This window comes from Tuber melanosporum (assembly GCF_000151645.1).
Source record: "Tuber melanosporum whole genome shotgun sequence assembly, scaffold_106, strain Mel28".
NCBI lineage: Eukaryota > Fungi > Ascomycota > Pezizomycetes > Pezizales > Tuberaceae > Tuber > Tuber melanosporum.
In genome coordinates this window covers 160,395-181,982 of record NW_003298762.1, presented here as the reverse complement: position 1 = coordinate 181,982, position 21,588 = coordinate 160,395, and the positions used below count along the sequence as shown (strand labels likewise).

Sequence of the window (21,588 nt, the reverse complement as noted above, 5' to 3'; positions counted from 1 at the left end):
CCGGTTACCTTATCGCTATAGGCGTCGATAGACATAATGCGAGGGTCTCGAATTGCCGGATCAACTGGCGGATAGAGGGGTTTGGGAGGCAGATGACTGGTTTTTCCTGCGCAGGTGCAGAAGCACGGGATGCTGGGGAAGGGGAGCTGGTTAAGACTTGGAAGTCGGTCAGGGGTGGGGATGTGAGTGCGGACGGGGAAGGGGAGGGGGGATATAGGAGGGAGGGGAAGGCAGGAGCTGGGGGGGAGGGGGGGTCGGATATGTTGCGCCGTTTCCGGTGATGGAGGACCCGCTGGCTGGTTTGACTGAGTGGGGTGAGATGGAAGGAGTGAATCACTGGTCTCACCCTGAAGCGAGAGGAAAGGCAACTGTATGTATGATATGATAGCGGGGTCAGTAGCGATCTGGGTGGGGTGCTGAAGTTAACTAGCTAACCAGCCACGCTTCTCCGCCCCGTTGGTGGCTAACCCGGCCCGCCCTCCCCCGGGGTTGAGAGCTGGAGGAATGAGTGGGCATTTTTAGATAAAGATAAAGATCTAACAAATAGCAAAGAAATACACATCGGATATTCCATAGTCTCACGGAATCTAGGACTGGGTAGGACAGGGAAAATTCTAGCTAAATTGAATATAAAATTTGATAAAGAATACTTGACAAGGACGGGGAAACCCACAAGTTTCTCCCAAATTAAATAACTAGATGGTTCGAAGAAAGTATTAAGCGAAAAACTTTGAATATGTAAATAACTAAATGTTTTTTGATAGGATGAACTTAATTAAGAGTCCCTGGGTTGGGTTAGTCCGAATGAATTACTGAATGAAGGGAGGGGGTAGGTTTGGCTTGTGCGCCTCGATCGGGTTCGTCTGGTTGGGCAGTACACAGGTACTGTACAGTACTCAAGTAGGACAGAGATGTATCCCAAGTGCAGGTCAGTGCATATTTTACTTCCTGCTTTGCCAGGGAGCGGCGGCGTCAGCGTGGAATTGATGCCTGGCGATTATGCCAATCCCTCACCCTTTACTAAATTATCATACCGAACCCCACAGAATCCAAGCGTACGCACAAACTGCCACCAAGGAATGCCGAGGACATGGCGAATCGCCAAGCGCAAAAGCACCTCTGATTCATGCGAACCCCAGATCGTGCCAACGATAAAGACACCGGAATATCATAAGGCCCATACCCCAACAGCGGAAGATTAAGGAAATAATGGCGGGGGATTGGGCCCCGCCGTGTCCCACGGAACGATGGCAAAAATAAGTTATTCTAGAACGGTTATGAATAGGATTACGTATGATGTTAAATTTTCAAGTTTAGTGATCCCACTCGATACCAAGGTTTCACGAACGCGGAATTTAAAAAAGGCGATTTGTAATCCCTCTCCGCTCATGTCATCCTCTAAATTATCATGGAACGCTACATGCATAAGAAGTAATTTAAGAAATTGGATACCGGTATGTCTCTGCCCGCAGTGATAAAATTTATGCCCGGAGGATAGGAAATTAATTTAGGTTCTGTGGCTTGTGGAGTAAAATTGCGTAATTGGTCTGGGCTCGTACTGTACAGTAGTACAGTACAGTACAGTACACCGGTTCTGTTCCGTTTTTGGTCCCCATTTCCGCTGTGAAATGATGGTCGAGAGGAAGGAGACGGTCACTTTGTGCGGTCATATGGGGTAACGGAATGGAGCTGTGGTACCGTACTGTACTCGAGTACTGTATCCAAACAGAGCCTTATCCAGTAATGGTAATTCATTATTTCTGGGTTGCTCTGGGATCCATTTTTAGAAGCAAGTCGTGTTGCCGATACGAAATAGTTTCACCGACCACTGGTGAGGTAAATCCGCCTGCTAGCAGGATAAGTATTTGTTCCAACGGTATGATAGCTTTATGTGAAATACCTTGCTGGCGCAGTGGTTAATATGTCAAGAACCAATTAACCCTTGTGCACTTAGAGCAGGAGCCAGGAGTTCAATTCCCGCTCAGAAATATGTATTTGTTGAACGGTCTGTCACATACGAGTAGGGAATTAAAAAACTCCTGTCCTATGGGAACTGGGAACTGGGAGAATGGTGGGGGAATCGGACTCCAAACTATACCCCGAGTGAAAGGGGTAGAGGTCCCCGATCGGCGGGATTGTTCCCACCCCCCCCCCCCGATCCATATGAGAGCAGTTGTAATTCCTGAATGCTATACTCTCTAGTACAGACACGGCGGAACCCGCCCCCGGGTGCGATCATTCGGTGTAGAAGTCACAATTAGGGGGGCTTCAAGTTCTCAATACACCAACGTCCACTTGTATCTTTCAACCACAAAATAGGTTTTCAAGCTACCGACAAGGGTATACCTCCCGAGCTACAACGAGTATGATACCAGCTCGATAAAGCAGACCCCCAAAACCTCTTTCTAGGAGGAAAGCACACCGTTTACCGATCGCGGTACAAGAGCTTCAAACTTCACTATTAGTTGATATGGGTGTGAGCAGTGCACCGATAGGACACCAACGCCTCACTAACTTGGACCACTCAATAAGGAGGTTTTGTTACGACCGTCGTAACAAGAACTGTGCTTATTTTTGTGGGGAATTATGAATGTTGCGACAAGGTCAGAACACTGGCGTTTTGCTAAGCACAGTACAAAACTTGGTGTGGGTTGAAAACTTTTCTCCTAGCGTTGGTGCAAACTATACCCATTTTTGGTAAACAAAAGTGTAAGCACAACCTCTTTACGACCATCTTATTTAAGAACTGTTATTAAGACTGTGCAAAGTTGAGCCACCAAGCACTATCACACATGTGGAAAGGGTAGTGCCATTGCTGTGGTGATAAGGAAAGTTCAAGTTACGACCGTCTTAACAGAACCTCTCTAATACGGTATTCCTACTGGTGTACGATAGTACGGTACTGGTACAGTACTCGGGTGTAAAGGTATTTGGCGTCCGGTTACACAATTCTTTCTCTTCTGAAATAGCATTTCCCCTTTTACTACTGCAGCAACACCACTCAGCAGATCACATTTGTCCTCCACCATCCCCCAACCAGCTCAGGACAATATACAAAAAAAAATATGAAGCAAAAGAAAACTTGCAAGCAGAACCCAACTGATGTTTGCTACCGTGAAACTACACGTGATGAGAGCATTCAGGTTATCACATTTCGTGATACTGCAGGATAGGATTGGAGCTGAATTGGTTAGCGGCTGAATATCCATTGCCAGACTTGCCAAAGGGTCAGTAAATCTCTTTTGTTATAGTATAAGGTGAAATATATCTAACATATCTATAGATTTATAAATGGTGTAACATGTTTGCAAGGTGCTAGTCATGTTATCGGAAAATGTTATGATAATTGACAGGTGGCCTGCTCTACTAGAGAGGAGGCAAGAGCTGAGAACTAAAGGAGATTTCAAAGGTGTACTGAGAAACAAAGAAGTAACCATTCAACGAAGTATATTGAAATACTGTCTGTCGAAGTCTGCCTATTCCATCATGGAATCAGGCAGTCTTTAAATACACAAATCTTATTCATGTCTAGTATGAACGAAACTAATCGAAGGTATCAAGTGATTCTCTTTGATAAAACAAATCAAGTATCAAAACAATACTTAAAACAATACAGAAAACAAAACTAAGTATCAAACGATGCTTACAACAAACCAAGTATCAAGGCGATACTTAAAATGAAACATAAAACAAACTAAGTATCAAATAATAATTAAAACAAACCAAGTATCAAAGTGATACTTAAAACAAAACATAAAACAAAACTAAGTATCAAATGATACTTAAAACAAAACATAAAACAAACTAAGTATCAAACGATACTTAAAACAAACCAAGTCTCAAAGTGATACTTAAAACAAAATATAAAACAAAACTAATAACTAAGTACCCATACGAGTTATAAACAGGTCAAAGAAAGTGGCACACTGTCAAATTCTCACCATTCTGGCCACCGTACAATCTTCGATGAGGCAGAAAAGCAGCCATTAGAGGCCTTCATAACACATGATGCCAAAACTCCCCGGCTTAGCTAGAATGAGGTATGTCTCGAGATGGGCTATGCCTGCAGTCCACAGACAATAAAAGGTGTAATGGAGTCAATGGGCTACCATTGACGTATTGCACGAAAGAAATTCACTATTGGACCCGCCAACTGTCCCCTCTGTATCACTTGGTATTGAGAGCGTTTGAATTGGAACTATGGCAATTGGCTCCGTGTGCTGTGGACGGATGAATTGACCTTTTTGACTGCTGGCTTTGGGAATCATCCTTGGGTTACTAGCAAAGCGAGTGACGAGTTTCATGCCAACTGCATTAATGAAACATTCGAATCTGGGCGCTAAAGCAGGATAGTTTAGGGTAGTCTTTGTGGGACAATAAGGTCTAAGCTAGTTCTTATACCAAGTAAAGCTAGGGTTGATTCTGCTTTATATATGAGGAACATCATGTATCCTCACCTTGTTCTCTTTTGGCATCATTGTTGTGAAGAATATGGATCGATGACAGTGGTAGAGGATGGGGCGTCCAGTCACAAAAAATATGCCATTCAGTACCAGAATCCCAACATTGTTGAAATTACACCATGGCCAGCACAATCTCCAAATTTGAACTTGATAGAGGTGCTATGGCTAGACATGGAGAATGAGTTGGGTGAGACATGTGATAGAATTGGTGATATGGCAACTTTGGAACGTACTCTGAACACTGTTTGGAATACAATTCCTACAGAACAGTTAGAAAACCTTATTAGAACCATGCCAGACCGTTTGCAAGCTGTTATCGATGCCGATAGGGAGGGCAACTTTATATTGATTTCGTTATCTAGACTTCTTTTTCTTTACAAATAGTACTCATCGGGTGTAATGATCCCTCCTTGGATAGCTAGTTCTTGGTGACGGGAAACGATCCTTTTCTTCTTCTTTCCTGTCATTCTTCGTCTTACAATAGCACTAGGCCTATCCCTACATTAGCGATAGTACAAGACCTCGGTTTTCTATCGAGAACGCCTATCGTAAGCTTCCTCTAACTCTTCTTCATGACAAACCTTCCTTGGCATAACGATAACATTGCAATAAATATAAAGATTGTAAGAGATTGTATATTTGTTAAAGTAATAAGTAGGAAAAGTACTTAGAACAAAGCGTAAAGAACCTATCCTCCTTGGCCGTATTGGCCTCCTTATATAGTGTTCTTCCCACATGTAGTCATGTGACCCAAAGTGGTCACATGTGCGAAACCAAACGATAACAAACTAGTCATGTGACCAAGTTGGTCACATACTCAAAACCCATGACCTCATAGTGAGGTCATATGCAAAAACTCATAATCTAATCATAATACAATAAACAAATCATATGACTCGACTGAGTGATATGCGTGAAACCCATGACCTCATAATGAGGTCATGTGTGAAACATAAATCATATGAGCAAGGTATACTCATCAGGCGCATATCTCCTGACTCATATTTGAGCCATGTACGAAAGCATCACAAATCCTACATATAACAAATCATATGACTCAAATGAGTTATATGTGTGAAACAATAACATACCTTTGACTCATGACCATGTGTCATGTGAAAATCTTTTCCTCGCCAAGCAACATTGGTGATATTAGCTCCTCTCCCCCTCAGCCTGAGTCCCATCAGGCTCTTTCCCCAAGCTTCAATAGTTCCCGTCCTGCCGAGTACATGGACCTCCGAAGCCTATTGAACTTGTCATCCGCTTCACTCCATCTTATCCTCATGGTTTCCAAGACGAGGTTTGCCATCTTGATCATGTGCCTCTGAACATCGTTCAGCTGCCGTAGCTCTGCGATCATTTGGTCATTTGCCGAAAGTGTGGCTTCGGCCTGACCAAGTTATTCCAAAGTCCTCAGATTTGCCTGTGTAGACTCCTGGCGTCCACTTCTGTTTCCGTCATTGAGTTTTGGGCTCCCCCCTCCCTGGGCCTCATTCTTGAGGCCCTAGCTCTCTGCCATACCATGGCATCTTTTCCTTCCAACTCTTTCTTTGTCCCATCCTTCTGCAGATAGTATCCTACAGAGATTTTCTTCATCCTGTGCATCTTGCATGTATAGTTGAAGCACTGTTTCCAGTGCTTTAGGACATGGTCCAGGTGCAGACAGAACTTTTTGTATTCTCTTGGGAACCATCCTGAGCCTTTCTTGTTCCCGTAGTGTGTAGAACATCCATCATCATAGCATACTGTCCATGACATGGTGTTATGCTGTACTTGTTTTTCCCATTCCCTGAGTTCTTTGTCGGTCGGTCCCATGAATGAGTATTTGGAGCTAGTTGGTGTAGTTTGGCAGGGGCTGTTGCCCCAGCCCTCATGTTGTTGCAATGGTGCGGGAGCCTTTCCCTCGCCTTTGTCTTGGTTGAACATGATCGTTACCTGGACTGGGCTTGCCTGGGTATCGCTGGTGGAAGGTTGAGATGGCATCTTGTGCATGTTCGAAGTTGTGTGCGAAGTACTAAGTTTTATCCTATTCGGGCAAATATCCCATCCACTTGGCTCAGTATTGGAGGTGACAGTGGAAGAAGTGAGAATCGACTATTTCACCGAGCTCCTATTCTGGTTCTCCGTTGAGTTCAATCGGAGGAGAAGGAATAATTGTTTGTGAGGGCAACTTGTTGTCGTTATGTAATTCAAGGAGGGAGATGTGGAATGTGTTGTGTATTCGCATTGAAGGTGGAAGGTTGAGTTTATAAGCTCGGCTGCCCACTCTTTCCAGTATCCTGAATGGTCCGATTTTCTTGTAGTCCAATTTCTTTGATGGCCACGTCGTCTGGATATTGCATGGTATTAGCCATACCATATCTCCCCGTTGTATGTTCAGATCCAGTCTTCAGTGCTGATAGTATTGTTCTTTTTGCCGTTGTTGTGCTTGACTCATTTCGTATTGTAATGTCTCGTGTAGTTTTCCCATATGTGTTTTGTCCAGTATTATACCATTAATCGTATGATATGTGGTCTGACCTTGTGCATGTTGTCCATAATTTGCGAAGAAGGATGTCATGCCGATCGTTTCTTACTTTCCATTGTTGTATGTGAATTCGGACATTGATAAAAGTTTGTACCAATCATTTTGTTGGTAATTGACGTAGGCCCATAAATATTGTTCGAGTATTGTGTTTACCTGTTCCATTTGTCCATCTGTTGGTGGGTAAAATACTGTGCTCAGCCTGTTTTGTATCCCCATTTCTGTGGTTACTTTCTTCTATAGCCCTGATGTGAATAGTGTTCCTCGGTTGGTAATGGTATTCTTTGGGAGGCTGTGAAGTCGGAAGACTTCTCAGAAGAATGTTTGTATAAAATTCCTCGTGTCGATATCTTTTCTGACTGGAATGCAATGACTCATTTAGGTCAGATGATCTACCATGACCAGGATGCCATCGCAATTTTCCGATGCCAGTAGGTCCATGATGAAATCCATAGTAATTGTTTCCCATAGTCGTTCGGGAACTTCTTTCGATTTCAGTAATCCATATGGTATGTGGTTAGCCATTTTTGTCCTTTGACATATATTCCAGTTTTTGACATATTGTTTGACATCTTCATGCAGTCCTGGCTAATAGAATCACCTTGTAATGAATTCTGTGGTTTTAGCCGTTCCTCCATGTCCTGCCCTTCGAATATCGTAGTGTTGTGGTATAATGTCTGTCCTTATCTCTTCATTTTCCGGAATCTATTGTTTTCCATCGTACCACATGTTTCCATCCTCCCATTGGCATAAACCTAGAGCAATTCCTTTCATCTCCTTTTTTCCTTCGTTCAATGCTTTTCTTATTGCTTGAATTATTTTGTCTCTTTCGTTTGCCTTCTCAATTTCCCTTTCCTCAGTTGATGTAAATTGGATAACCTCCATTGCCTCGAAGTAGGTTTTTGGTAATAGTGTTTGTGTTTTTTGTTTGATTTTTTCCTCTTCTTTTGTTTGTGGTTTGTCGCTTGCAATCCTTGTGAGAGAATCTGGCTTTCTACTCTCTTTGGCTGGTTCGTATTCGATTTTGAAGTGGTATTACCTGAGGTGTTCCATCCACCTTCTCTGGCAGTCATTCAGTTCTTTCGTAGTCATGAACGGGACCAGAATCTTATGGTCAGTTAGAACTCAGACTGGATAGTCGTTGTTCAGAACATATCTCCTCCATTCCTTTAATGCTTGAACTATTGCTAATATGTCTTTGTTCGCAACATCGTAGTTGCACTCTGCGGGGGTCATTGCCTTGGATCGGTAAGACACTGGCCTCCATTTTCCGTCTTCGCATTGTTCCAATAGTATGCCTGAGGAAACATATTTTAAGGCGTCCGTTTTGATCATTGTCCTTCGGTTTGGGTCGAAATGAACTAACATTGGTGCCGATATTACATGTGTTCGCATTGCATCATATACTTTCTGTTCCGTTTCTCCCCATTCCCATTTCTTGTCTTTCTTTGTTAGGTTATAGAGTGGTTTTGCAAGCTTGCTAAATCCCTCTAAGAACCTTCGATAAAAGTTGCAGAATCCCATAAAGCATTAAACAGCTGTTTTGTTGTTTGGTTGGGCCCAATGCTATATTGCTGCTGTTTTTACTGGGTTGACCTTGACCCCGCTTCGATTGATGATAAATGTGTGGTCTTCTGTTTCTTCTTTATGGAATTCGCATTTTGTTGGTTTGATCTTCATTCCTGACTCTTGTATTGCGGCCCTGATATTGCTGATATGCTTCTGGGATTTTTGCATGTTTTCCGAGTAGATGAGTAGGTCGTCCAAGTATACGATGCAACATATGTCGAGGTACTTATTGAGTACCTTGTTGATCTATCTTTGGAATAAAGCCGATGCAATAGTTAGCCCGCAAGGCATAACCAAGTATTCGAACATTCCGTATCTTGAGGCGAATGTAATCTTCCATTCATCTCCTGCCTTGACACGTATATTGTGGTATACATCCTTGATGTCAAATTTGGTGAAGTATTTTGCTGACTGTAGTCTATCCAGTGCCTCTCCAATTAAGAGTAATGGATATCAATCTTTCTTGGTAACCGAATTGAGAGCTCTGTAGTCCACACAGAGTCTCATTTTTGCATCTTTCTTTTTGACAAATAGTATTGGGGATCCTCCTGATACGAAGGAGTCCCTGATCCATCCTTGTTTTAGGTTTTACTTGATGTACTTCCTAAGTTCTTCGAGCTCTGCTTCTCCTAGTGGGTATAACCTCTTGTAGGGAATCTCTTTTATTTTTCCCATTTTCACGTCTTTTTCTAGCTAAATTTTGTGATCGATTCCTAGTCTTCAAGGTGGTAGCTACGTAGCTTCCTCTTCTTGGAATAAGTTCGTGAATTGATAATACTTCTTTGGAATCAATTCTTTCCATCCCTTTTTGCTTTGGTATTTTTTGTCTTGGATTGCTAATTCCGCGCTGATGTTGATTTTCGCTAGGACAGCTTTTTCGTCTTCATATGTCTATTTGAGAATTCCTGTTATATCTCTTCTTTGATTGTACCGTCCAAAGGCTTGTGCTGTAATCTCTCTGATCTCGATTCTTTTTGTTGTATCAAGCTAGTTTTGGTCCCTGCTTCCAAATCCCTTGTCTTCTCTTGTGGTTTCTTCCAGTTGATCTACTTCGTGCAGATCCTCTTTGTTGATTTTTTCGATGATCAACTGTGCAATTTGATCGCCTTCTTGTACTTCATAGTCCTCTTGAGCTAGGTTGCCCAGGACCACTTTGATTTCACCAGTATAGTGGACATCGATTACCCCTGCCATGGTCATCAGTCAATGTTTGACTGCTAGCCCACTACAGGATACTATCTGTCTATTGGTGCCTTCTAGTAGACCGATATCTATTCCTGTCGCTATCGTTGCCTGCCTGTTGGCAGGTATCATGATTTCTTTGTTAGCATACTGGTTGTGTCCTGCTGCCCCTTTGGAACCCTTGGTAGGCACTTTTGCCTCTTGGTCCAGTTTTTGTATCCTTACTCTCATATCTTGCTGCATCTCAGCAAACTTTGCAGACAAAGTCTCTTCTTCCACTTCTCATACCGATGTCGAGTAGTCTACTGGCGAACTGTTAAGATATCATGTCACACACAGTTCACTTCTAAAAGTGATCTTGTTCTTGTTCCAATTGATTGTCAGATTATGTTTTCGCAACTATGGTATCCCGAGGACTATCTCATGGTCCTTGAGATCTGCTATCTGAAAGGTTGCCATTTCCCTATAGCTGTCAATGTCCGTAAGTACTGTCACCATATGGGTTATAGGACTCTTTTCGCTTGGCTTTCCATCCGCTGGGTAGACTTGTCTCGCTTTCTTTGCTTATTTAGTGTGGAGATCGTATTTATCACTGATTTCCTTGTCGATAAAATGTTTGGTAGCCCCAAAGTCGAGCATTGCATATATTGTTATTTCTTCATCTTTTTTGTTGTGTATCTTCGTCTTGATCATCACATGATCTCTGTCTTCTTCTTCTCTTTACGTGTGTAGTGCTCTGTAGTAGTTCACTAACTTGATGGGATTTTCAGGTCAACATTTTGGATCTCCCAGGCCACTGTTTACTGGGGACACTCGTCAGTTTCCGCCAGTATATCTTCTGCGATTATTCCACGAATATTGCGCCTCTTGTGAGTTTGGAAGCCATTATTTACAGCATCTCGAGTTCCTTGATATCCACTGTCGGATCAGCTTCTGTATTCTCATATCGGATGTCCTACTTTTCTGCACCCTAAGCTGAATTTCCCGTTCATTCTTCTGGTGTATTCTTCCTTAGACAGGTTCAGAGCTGGTCCTGCCCTTAATTTATTCAACTCTATTGGCTTGCCTAGTGGTAATGCTTGACTTTCACCTCGAGCTGCGTGCAGTTTGAAGGTTCTATCCTCGTTCCGGGATGATTGTGGTACTCTGTGTGCTATAGTGTTCTCTGAGTTGTTTCGAACCATGTTTAGCTTGCTTTCCTTATCGATGGCCTGTAACCGGTACGGGTACTCGGTTATTGGTTTTGTTTTATATTTTGTCTTAAGTATCCCTTTGATACTTGGTTTGTTTTAAGTATCGTTTGATACTTGTTTTTGTTTTATGGTTTGTTTTAAGTATTGTTTGATACTTGGTTTTGTTTTATGTTTTGTCTTAAGTATCGCTTTGATACTTGGTTTGTTTTAAGTATCGTTTGATACTTGGTTTTGTTTTATGTTTTGTTTTAGGTATCGCTTTGATACTTAAGGAGTTTTACCAAAGAGTATCAATCGATACCTTTGATTAGTTTCGTTCATGCTAGACATGAACAGATTTGTGTATTTAAAGACCGCCTATTTCTACGATAGAAAAGGTAGACTTCGACAGACAGTATTTCAATATACTTGGTTGAACGGTTACTTCTTTGTTCCTCAATACGCCCTCGAAGCCTCCTTTAGTTCTCAGCTCTCGCCTCCTCTCTGGAAGAGCAGGCTACCTGCCAACTATCGTACCTTTACCGATAACGTGATTAGCACCTTGCGAACACGTTACATGGCCCATCTTGCAAATTGTTATACTGTGGTGTAATGCGAGTTGGAGATTCCCCCTGCTTCTCGGAGTCTCTTACTACAGTTTCTCAGGAGGATGATATAGATGGTAGCATCATCAAACATGGGCTCGTATTCGAATAGTCGGCATTCATTCCAGTATAGCGAAAGGTTTGTTTTCCTTGTTAGAGTTATTCTAGCTTTCGTCTTACTCTCTCTTTGGCGTTGGGATCCCTGAATGGTTCGAAGAGTGTCGCCTTGAGCTCTTCATATGTGACCTATTCCCTCTTATTCCTTCCATCTTGGAAGGGCATAATCCATTGCCCCGTGAGTCCTCTTAGTAGAGATTCCAGGGATGGAATTTTGATTTTATTGTGATGTTCTCCATATATCTTAACTGTAAAATACCCTTCGCATTGTGCCAGGAATATTTGTAGCTTATCTTCGGCTTCTTCGTATGTGTTGGGTTCTTTTGCTTTTGGTCATTGGATGTTTTCTTGTCCTGTATTTCATGTTCCTGCTAGAAATGTCTGAAACTGATTCTCAGTTATTCCAAGTATGCTAGTGCCTGGTGTAGGAGTGTCCGGGGCCGGTGGCCCAGGTACTGCTGATCCCAATATTCTCTCGGGTCGTGGAGTTTCTGCAGGAGAGCTATTGACTGGTGATCTATTCTATGGGGTTACTGGGCTTGCTGCCCTTGAGGGCTCTGCTGAAACATGATCTAGGGTGTCACTGAATCCCCCTCGATTAAGGTTTTGATCGTCAATATTGACATCTCCTTTCCTGTCTGGGTTAAAGGATACCGTCTTGTATCGTTTGGCGTCACACTAGGTGATGCTTTGTAATGGAATGATCCCTCCTTGGATATTTAGTTCTTGGCGACAGGAAATGATACTTCTCTTCCCCTTCTTTTTCATTCTTCGTCTTACAATAGCACTAGGCCTATGCCTACGTTACCGATAGTACAAGACCTCTGTCTTCTATCGAGAACACCTATTGTAAGCTTTGTCTAACTCTTCTTCGTGACAAACTTTCCTTGGTGTAACAATAACATTTCAATAAAGATAAAGATCGTAAGGAGTTTTATATTCATTAAAGTAATATGTAGGAAAAGTACTTAGAACAAAGTATGAAGAACCTATCCTCCTCGGCAGCATCAGCCTTCTTATATTATATTCTTCCCGCCCGTAGTCATGTGATCCAAAGTGGTCACATGTGTGAAACCAAATGATAACAAACTAGTCATATGACCAAGACGGTCACATGCTTAAAACCCATGACCTTATAGCGAGGTCATGTGCAAAAACTCATAAACCAATCATAACACAATAAACAAATCATATGACTCGACTGAGTCATATGCGTAAAACCCATGACCTCATACTGAGGTCATGTGCAAAACATAAATCATCTGCACAAGGCATACCTACAAGGTACACTCGCAAGGCATACTCATCAAGCACACGTCCCATGACTCATATTTGAGCCATGTGCGAAAGCATCACAAATCCCACATATAACAAATCATATGACTTAAATGAGTCATATGTGTGAAACAATAACATACCTGTGACTCATAACCATGTGTCACGTGAAAAAATCTTCCTCACCAAGCCACATTTGTGACATCGAATATTGCTCTTAGAGCTCCTGTCTTCGACACTGGACCCAACCTTTTGCCGACGTCCAAAAAGCACTCACCTGTTATCACTCGTATTTCCTAATCTGGTTTAGGCTACATATAAATGCTGCAACCTTTTTTGGAAGTGGACCCGACTTTTGCCAACCCCCTAGTACATTACACCAATTGCAGCACTAAACCCCAGAAGATCTCATCCCAAAATCCCACCGCACCAAGCCACCACCTCTACAACCCCCTGGCTAGAGAAAACCCTACTGCAATCCCATGACCGCTACAACCAGCACATACCCCTAAATCACCACACATTACCAAATACAACCAGCCCTGCATACAACTACTACTGGCAGTATGTGGCACAGACATCAGTACTTGTACTGTAACGTAAATTACCTAGTAATAACGCAATACAGGGAAATGACACTGTCTTAGATTGCGCAATTGTGCAATGGCCCCACTCGTCAACTACCAAGTATGAGATGAATTTTGAGAAAACAAGACTCCAATGAAAAGTATAAAGAAAGTAAAGTTCCAGGAAACGATTGGATCTGCAAGAAAGGAAGGTAGAGTTAGAAATTTATGGAAAAGTGAAATATGTGGGGAGGGGGTACCAGAATGTATGAAATCAGAACCCTAGAGGGGAGGAGGATGCCAGGAGCGAAGGGACATATGGAGAGGGCGATCTGGAAGGCATGTTGGACGGTTTAACCGTATTGATCAAGGCCGAAGACTCTGGCCTAACTCTGACCGATATGGGATAGCTCCGGAACTCTATTCTGGATCGCTAATCTCCTCCTCCTCGCTTGCAGAACCCGAATTGTTCTCAGAATCAACAAGCACAATATGCAGAGTAGCAGATATAAGAACCGGCTGGATCTGTAGTTCTGATCAGTGTGGTGTAGTTGGGTGAAGGCAAGGAGAGGATATTTTCTGTGCTGGCTTGGTTTTTCGCCGTCCATGCCGGAACCCAGAGGCTACCCTTTTAGCTGCAGCCTGAGTCCTTTGTAGATTCTTATCCAAGCGGGCATTACGCAATTGGATTAAGGTAGCTCCATCCAGTACACATGCTTCACTTAGTTTTTGCTTATCGGTAATATTGTGAACAATATTCATGTTTTGCAGCCGCTGAGTAAGTTCTTACTGCACCTCTTTCTCCGCTATTTCCTCCTCTAAGTGATGACTAAGAGTTGTCATAATTGTCTTCATCCTGTAGATAGTCTCTTCAGAACTGTCTGTGATAAGTGAATCAATGAGGTTCGTTCCTGCCTGAACTCAGTGACGAATTTCGTATTCAGACTTTGGTTCTTTGAATGTTCCAAGGGAGTCTCGAAGCCTAGGAATGGGAGGAGCAATTTTGCCTAGAACATGTCAGGGGTTAAGCAGCCAAATACCAGTACTAATAAAGAACTAAAGGATTTTGTGTGGAGTAAAGGTTTGCTTCTGGGCAGCGGTGAGAAAAGGAATGAAAACTGATTTTTTGATTCCAAAAGGGTATTTTCCTGACCAAATATAATTGTCAACCTCTATGCTATAGAAATGTTGATAGGGGCTGAAAGGTCCTACATCCAGAGGTTGTAATAGGTGAGTTGAGTGAGCGGGAAGGTAAAGGAGGAGATTATTGTAAGCCAAATAGTAGGAGACGAAGTTATAGGTGATATGAGATCCAGGGCCATCAAAGATTAACAGCCGGGGATCACTGCCACAAATTGCCCGTGTCTCTGGTTCAAAAACAAATTCCAACCACTCTAGAGCTAGGCGATCATCTACCCATCCCCTAGGCGAGTAGTTAAACTTGTAACTTTCATTTTCTTTCTTTAGGTTCCTATACTATCCAAGATAATAACCAGCATCTTTATTGATAATAAAGGGTAAAAGAGCTGTACCGTTACCACAGATAGTCTCTATAATGGTAACAAGTTCACACTTCCCATCATGAGTGACATGGGAATTTCTTCGTCCACGGCGGCATAAAACCTTTGCCTGCGAGGCCACTCCCATCAAAAAACCTTTCTCGTCCATATTAAAAATCTGTGAAGCAGACAACCCATTCATTCTAATCAACCAAGACAGCTTATTGAAATAGTCTTGAATTAGTACAGGATCCGTTGCATATGCCCTTTGCCTTTCTAACTGTGTACTGAGTTTAACAGCAAGATTTGGATGATGCTTAAGGAAGCGGGACATCCAATTCCTCTCCATCGGTTCGCATCTGACTTTGGTTCACTTTTCTTCTAGATGCCTTGCCATATCCCATACCATACTGAGCCTTGGCGGAAACTCATTGTCATCTTGGTCAAAACACCATCTCACAATCACCTTCTTCTCTGATTTCATCAGCCGTTGCTGTCCTTCATAAGCCTCTGCATGACTAGTTGAAGTTCCAGCCAGTCTTCGGTAGAGGGTCCACTTGTCCACTTCGAAGGCTTCGCTGACTTCTGCGACACTCTCTTCCTCTCCAGATCTTCTTGCTTGGATTGCTTTTTGGAGGCGAACCTCATATTGAGGATCCTTACTTCGTCATGGAGGCATTGTGGTTGCAATAACCCTCCACCAGAATACCCTCGGCAAAGCAGGGTATCATACCATAGATCGACTAGCATCATTTACGCCAAGTCCAGCTTGTGTCACATCCCGGTTTTGTGTCACTTCCACGTGATTTACGTTACTGTGGAAGCTTTATCGATATCAATTCTCAGCATCGTCAGCAGCAAACAAGATTCACAATATACTAAAGTTGGCCCTCCGTCCCCGGAGCAAGGGACCACCTAACGACTGATAGCAAGCTGAAAAATACCGTAATTACTCGAATATAGGAAAAATGTGCTAGGACGTTGTGATTGCTCCTCGTAGTAAGGAGCTGTGTAGTCTACTTTCTTCCTTCTTGTCTTAGTTGGCCAGGCTTTTGTGGTTTGCCTACACCTATCCCAGAGGAGGAATTCAACAATATAGCATATTTTTCTCGTGTTGGGGCACTTACGGTATCCGAATTGCTTGCTGTTCCACTACTTCACAATACCTTTATCTCTTCCCGTTTTTGTTTGTCATTAAATCTTGATATGTGCTACTGTCCTAGGTCCTTTCTTGGCTGCTTTCGACGCAAGCACTCGTACAATACCTTCGAACCCTAAAATTTCATTCACGGTATATATGAGTTTCCAGAACAGTATCTTCCTGCCCCGATTCGGTTCGCACATGGGTAAAAAATTGTGATTACGAAATTATTTCACCCTCCAGTCGGCCGCACAGATATAAAGGATGCACCCGTGCCTATGCGCCACCGGCGGTGTAAGCGGTGGGCATTCCAGGTTTCGGTAACGCGGAAGGTAGTCGACCTCTCTCACGGGTGGGCTAAAGTTGGGGGGTATGCAATTTGGTCCTCCCTCCATATTTCATATTCTTCAATGACGAGAATCATGAGGAAGATACTGAAAGTATAATTTTCCCACCCGTGCTGTAGTATGTGATTGTTAGTAGTACTGGAAGAATCACAGTGAGTCTGGCGAGGTGTACTACATCTCTGATGGAAGATTACTTTAAGCATGGCTCAAGTCCCTCTAGCTAGTTTTGCTCTTAAAGCTCTTAAATATCATACCTGCCACGATATCGAAGTGAGTTTTGATCCGCCCGTCTGTAGCAAAGGTGGGTTTTATCGAGCTCTAGAAAAACGTCCATCCACCGATAACAATCAGACCTAACATTTCCACACCGGCGGAATACTGCTACTGATATTGCTGCGCTGACCTGGATCTGGCAATGGATGTCCTATTTCACCCTTCCTTCCTCCTCCACTATTTTTGTATTACCGGAGAGTCTGGCTAACCGGAACTCTGGGAAAAACGGGTTTCTAGCTCAGTTCAGTCTGAGGTTTCTCCGGTGGACTAAAACGCCCATTTGTTGCCTCAGGTCTTCCTCAGTGGAGCCCGGCGAAGATCTCATCTCAGCACCCACCGAAAGTGCACCGGGAGGTCTACTAGAAAGATCTTCAGAAGCCATGATACAACTTCCAGCAGCAGAGCTCGTTTTCCGTACTGCGCTTAACCCCACGTTGATGGGGAATGTGGCTTACCCGTTTACCCCGGCTCGTGAGATAAGATGGCAGGGATAGACTATCCCTTATTATTCCGCTCATCTCGTCCGGTGTGGTCCGGGCATAGGTCTTACAAGTATTTCCCATAAGTCATCTGCTAGTGATACGGGTATATAGTATAATGATTATAATCAATTGTTTCTGGTCACCTCTGGCAGGGGAGGGTTTGCGGGGACAGGCGGCTGGCGGCTGTGTTTTTTCCACATAATTCAAGCCAGATTGATAGCTAGGATAAACTTATATGCCGACCACATCTACAGTACAGCACTCCCTTCACCCCGGTGCATAGTACTTTCACCTCTATAAATGCATAGTTTAAAGGTATCATAACCAAGGAACCTGACTCACCCGATTCCTTTCACCTGACTACCGCATCGTACCGGACTTGAGTAAACCAAACCCGACGCCAACTAATCCCGCTGACGAGTAAGCCTTACGATAGGACTCGGCGAGGGATATTTTTTTGTCCGCATTGAAGAGCCTGCGCCGCGCTCCCCGACAGTGCCGGTGTCCGACCGTTCAGATTCTGTTGGAAAAGATTACAGTACCCGTAAGTGAGGGTAAGGATCGGACAATCTTAAATTTATCCTCTACAAGTAACAGGATGGACGTGCCAAGTGGCTTGAGAGGAAAAAAAGGAAGGAAAGAAGTTAAATTCACCATGGCGCAGATCTTTATGCCCGGATGCCGTGCCGGTACTGTACAGTACGACTACCGTAAGCTCGTGATAAGTCCACCCATTATCGGGGATCCGGGAGCTTGGCGCGCTTGAAGGTGGGAATCAAAATGCATATCAACGGGAAATTGCAATACTAAGCCACAACATTCTTTGCGGAGCAGGTTAACAGAATTGCGTATACCAGTTAATGAGATCTACTATTACAAGTACCAAGTTTGGTTTTGCCCCAGGTGCTCGAGCACAAGTGGATAAAGTATACCGCAACTGGAAAGCACTATCTCTTGTCCGTGTTTGCTCATATTAACGATCGTGGATTTAACGAGAGGTTCCGGCATCATACCTTGCCATAGACTAACAATACCTTTCAGCGTTACCATCTCGCTTGCGAGGCTAAAGCCTTCATATTCTCGTCTATTGCATGAAAAACCACCGGTGAAACCGTGGGTGGTTATCGAGAGATTCCAGCTTTGATTCCGGAGAGAAGGGTGGGGGAGATTGTAAACTCTGCGGGGTGAGACAAACCTTAAACCCCCATTCTTCTCACCTCATCATCTATAACTTAACGAAGGACCTGAGCGAGGCTCTCCATCAAAGGTTAGCGGTTTCGACGGATTAACTTCATGCTTCCTCGCATATGAGCGCGGACAGTAAGATGGAGATACCGGTATGATGACGGGTTATGCTGGAGGATCCGCATGAACCAATTGCTGGGAAAAAAAACAAAATGCGCCTATCCCGAGATCTCGTTTGTTGCGGATCCCCCAACACGATCGGCGGACATGCATAAATTTATGATGCTCGCGCGTACTGAACGTGGAGATAAGAGGTGTTTTACAATCGTGGGCTCCCGGGATGTTTGTTTACTCTACTGGACCCCGAGATACCGGTAAGGGGTTGCGTACTTGATAATCTATCCAGTGCTCCTGCAATCCCCAATGGCCTGGATGGTGGGGCGATGTCCATGTTTATCGTAAAATCTACTATCCAGCGCTGCAGTACGACTCTTCGACGGGAGTACTGTACCGGCATCGTACTCGTACTCTTCTTATGCAGCACACACTCCAGTGGCCGAGGATAGCGCAGAAAGTGGCGATGATCCCTAGCTGAATATCGCTTCAAGCTGAGAATACTGCTGCCTGCTGCTATTGTACGACGTTTGGTGGCGGTTATCGCTATCGGTGATCTGGGCATTTTTTGTCATCCATGTTGTCCTAATTCCCCGATGGGTTCCGTTCACCCCTTTCATCAGAGAAATGTACGAGTTGCTGTCCCAGCCAAGAAGTATCCGAAAATACTTGTACGAGTTGTGAGCTTGTTTGGACGTGCAGATACGCACGGATATTTTACCATACTCCAGTATTTTGCGAATCCCTGTTTCCGGATACTTATTTCCGGGGACAAGTACAGTACCAGCATCATGGGTTTTTCTCGTTTTCGGTAGTGGTGGTTAAATTATTAAAGCGCTCCAGGATTAGAGCCGCCAATATGAGGGAGGATGGTGCCGTGAGCCCCAAGCATCGTGCAGATTAGGAATATGAAATCCTCTCAAGGGCTTAGCGCTCTGAAGATTAGAAGACAGAACCTTCTTTTGCGGGGCCCGCTTCCAAACAGGACATAACGGCTTCCCGAAGAAGTCTACACCGCGGCTTGAGAACCCGGGAGAACCAGATTCCATCCCTGCCATCACACAGTCCCTTTTTTCCCAGTTCTCATTTACATGGAATTGAATTCACCGCCCCCGGAGCTTACCACAGGGTTGGTGCTCGGGCCAGCCGGTATGGGGGGGGGAATCGTACAGTAAGCTGACGGGAGGGACTGACTACAAAAAAGCTTGAGTCCCCAATGAAATCCTGTTGGTTGACACACTGTGGCTCGGTCCAGCTTGGTTTCTTTTTGACTACCGTCCTTTCTTTTATATAACATATTTATCTTCCACCTTTCTCCTTCGCTTTGTTCTGTCGGCCCAAGGGCAGCTCATCCGAGGCCTTTCATTCCTTTTCCTCTTCTTTTCACTGCCTGCTGTGCGGTTACGACTTAAAGTGATTTATCACTATTCCACTCTTTTTTCCCATAATCAATAACCCGCGCCGCGAACACAACCCAGCACTCGAATTTGTCGACAGTATAATCAAAAAAAAAAAAAAAGCATACACATACTTCATAGATTCCGCTCGATACACTGACGCCGGTGTAATTTCTGATAGCTCTTGATCATTCAGCGTGGCAGCTGGAAAATCTAGCGCATCAAGATCAATCCCGTCAGACATATTCACTATATCCAACAAGCACCCAAGCGAAGCGAAGAATATCAAACAATCCAAGATGTTGGCCAATTTGTTCTCCGTTTTCCATTCTTCAAAATCGGCCAGGGCCCCAGCATCCCGATACAGGCCTTCAAGAATCACGGGCGAAGAGCACTTTAACCTCCTCGCATCCCTGCAGATGGCTGTGCACGACCAGTCGGTGCAATGTGAAAAGCCATCCTCTGCGGCTGAGATGCTACACGGCACGAATGGGACAAACCTGAGGAAGCAGGTATGTGTCAGGTGTTTGTTTTCTCGTGTTCTCTTTTCTCACGTTATCCCTATTCCCCACCTCAGCTATTAGAATTGAGGAGGGGGAGGTACTAAGCAGGGGGAGGAGGAAAGAAAAGCACTTTTTCCACAGGGCTTGACTTGCTTTTCCGAATTTGCTTCTTTTCTTTTCTGTTCCGAATTTCTCCTCGGGTTCTCCTTTTGCTCAGCTCCCGGGATCTATCAGATGCTGACTCCAACGTACGAGTAATAGGGCCGCTTATGTTTAACTTTTGCACTAAAAAACTACACTTCCACCTCCGACCCAGAGAAGATCCGCATTGCCAACGAGCTTGAGGAGGCCATTGACGCCGCATACTCGGATGGGGATTACAGACATAGGATATATCATATTGGTGGATGCCTTAATGCAAGTCTCCATTCTTCCCTTGCTTTGATGATTTACAATCAACACGATCAGCACATGAAGAAGTACGCTACTAACACAATAACATTAGGAAAATCCACTGCTCCTCCAAGGCATCCTAACTGGTGAATTGGCTGTTGAGAAAATTGCAATTTCAGGCGCGAGTGTGCGTATTCTCTTCCCCCAACCTCACGACTATATCCATCTGACTGACTAATGTATTGCTATAGGGCCTATCACCTGCCACCTCCCCGATCCACGAGAAGGGTAGCGCATTCGGGATAGAATCTGGATGGTGCTAGTGGGAGTATAGAAAGATGAACAAGCATGGATGCGAAGTGAAGTCAAGTAGCTTTTTCGGGAATTATCTGAGATTTTTTTATCTTATATCGTAGATATAAGACCTTTTTCTTTTTTTTTTTCTTATAGGCCATGTATAAATTATTGTAGGTTATTCTGAATGAAGGAACTTTCATCCCTATAACACTCTACCTACTCTACCGGTAGTACCGGTAGTAGTTAAACCACAGCTGTGCTACGATACCCGCCAGTATTTTTTACTTCCTCGACCAAGGGGAATGGGGCATGCAAGACAGGAATTACCACGCACGTCCCTCCCCTCCCCTTCCCTTCCCTCCCTTCCCTTCCCTTCCTTTTCCACCTTTCCATCCTGTCGCGCATCAAGTTCTTCCGTGAGACAGTTCTGTGATACGAGTAATTTAGCACAGTACTCGAGTACTCGTACAGTACAAGCACGAGT

The 21,588-nt window shown here is 43.9% G+C and overlaps 1 protein-coding gene; it reads left to right on the top strand.

The window, feature by feature from the left end:
- Positions 1-19,762: 19,762 nt before the first annotated feature.
- Positions 19,763-21,309, top strand: GSTUM_00000219001 (uncharacterized protein). XM_002835392.2 has 4 exons: positions 19,763-20,423; positions 20,676-20,835; positions 20,920-20,994; positions 21,059-21,309. Exons 1-3 carry the CDS (start codon positions 20,211-20,213, stop codon positions 20,955-20,957), a joined length of 411 nt encoding a protein of 136 aa, XP_002835438.1. The 5' UTR covers positions 19,763-20,210; the 3' UTR covers positions 20,958-20,994; positions 21,059-21,309.
- The last annotated feature ends 279 nt before the right edge of the window (positions 21,310-21,588 follow it).

What these genes read in the sequence shown, in the direction of transcription:
- GSTUM_00000219001 (XM_002835392.2), top strand. Translation starts at nt 20,211, where the DNA reads ATGTTGGCCAATTTGTTCTCCGTTTTCCATTCTTCAAAATCGGCCAGG. An exon ending in GGACAAACCTGAGGAAGCAG is followed by an intron (nt 20,424 to 20,675) that starts GTATGTGTCAGG and finishes TACGAGTAATAG; the next exon opens with GGCCGCTTATGTTTAACTTT. An exon ending in TGGTGGATGCCTTAATGCAA is followed by an intron (nt 20,836 to 20,919) that starts GTCTCCATTCTT and finishes CAATAACATTAG; the next exon opens with GAAAATCCACTGCTCCTCCA.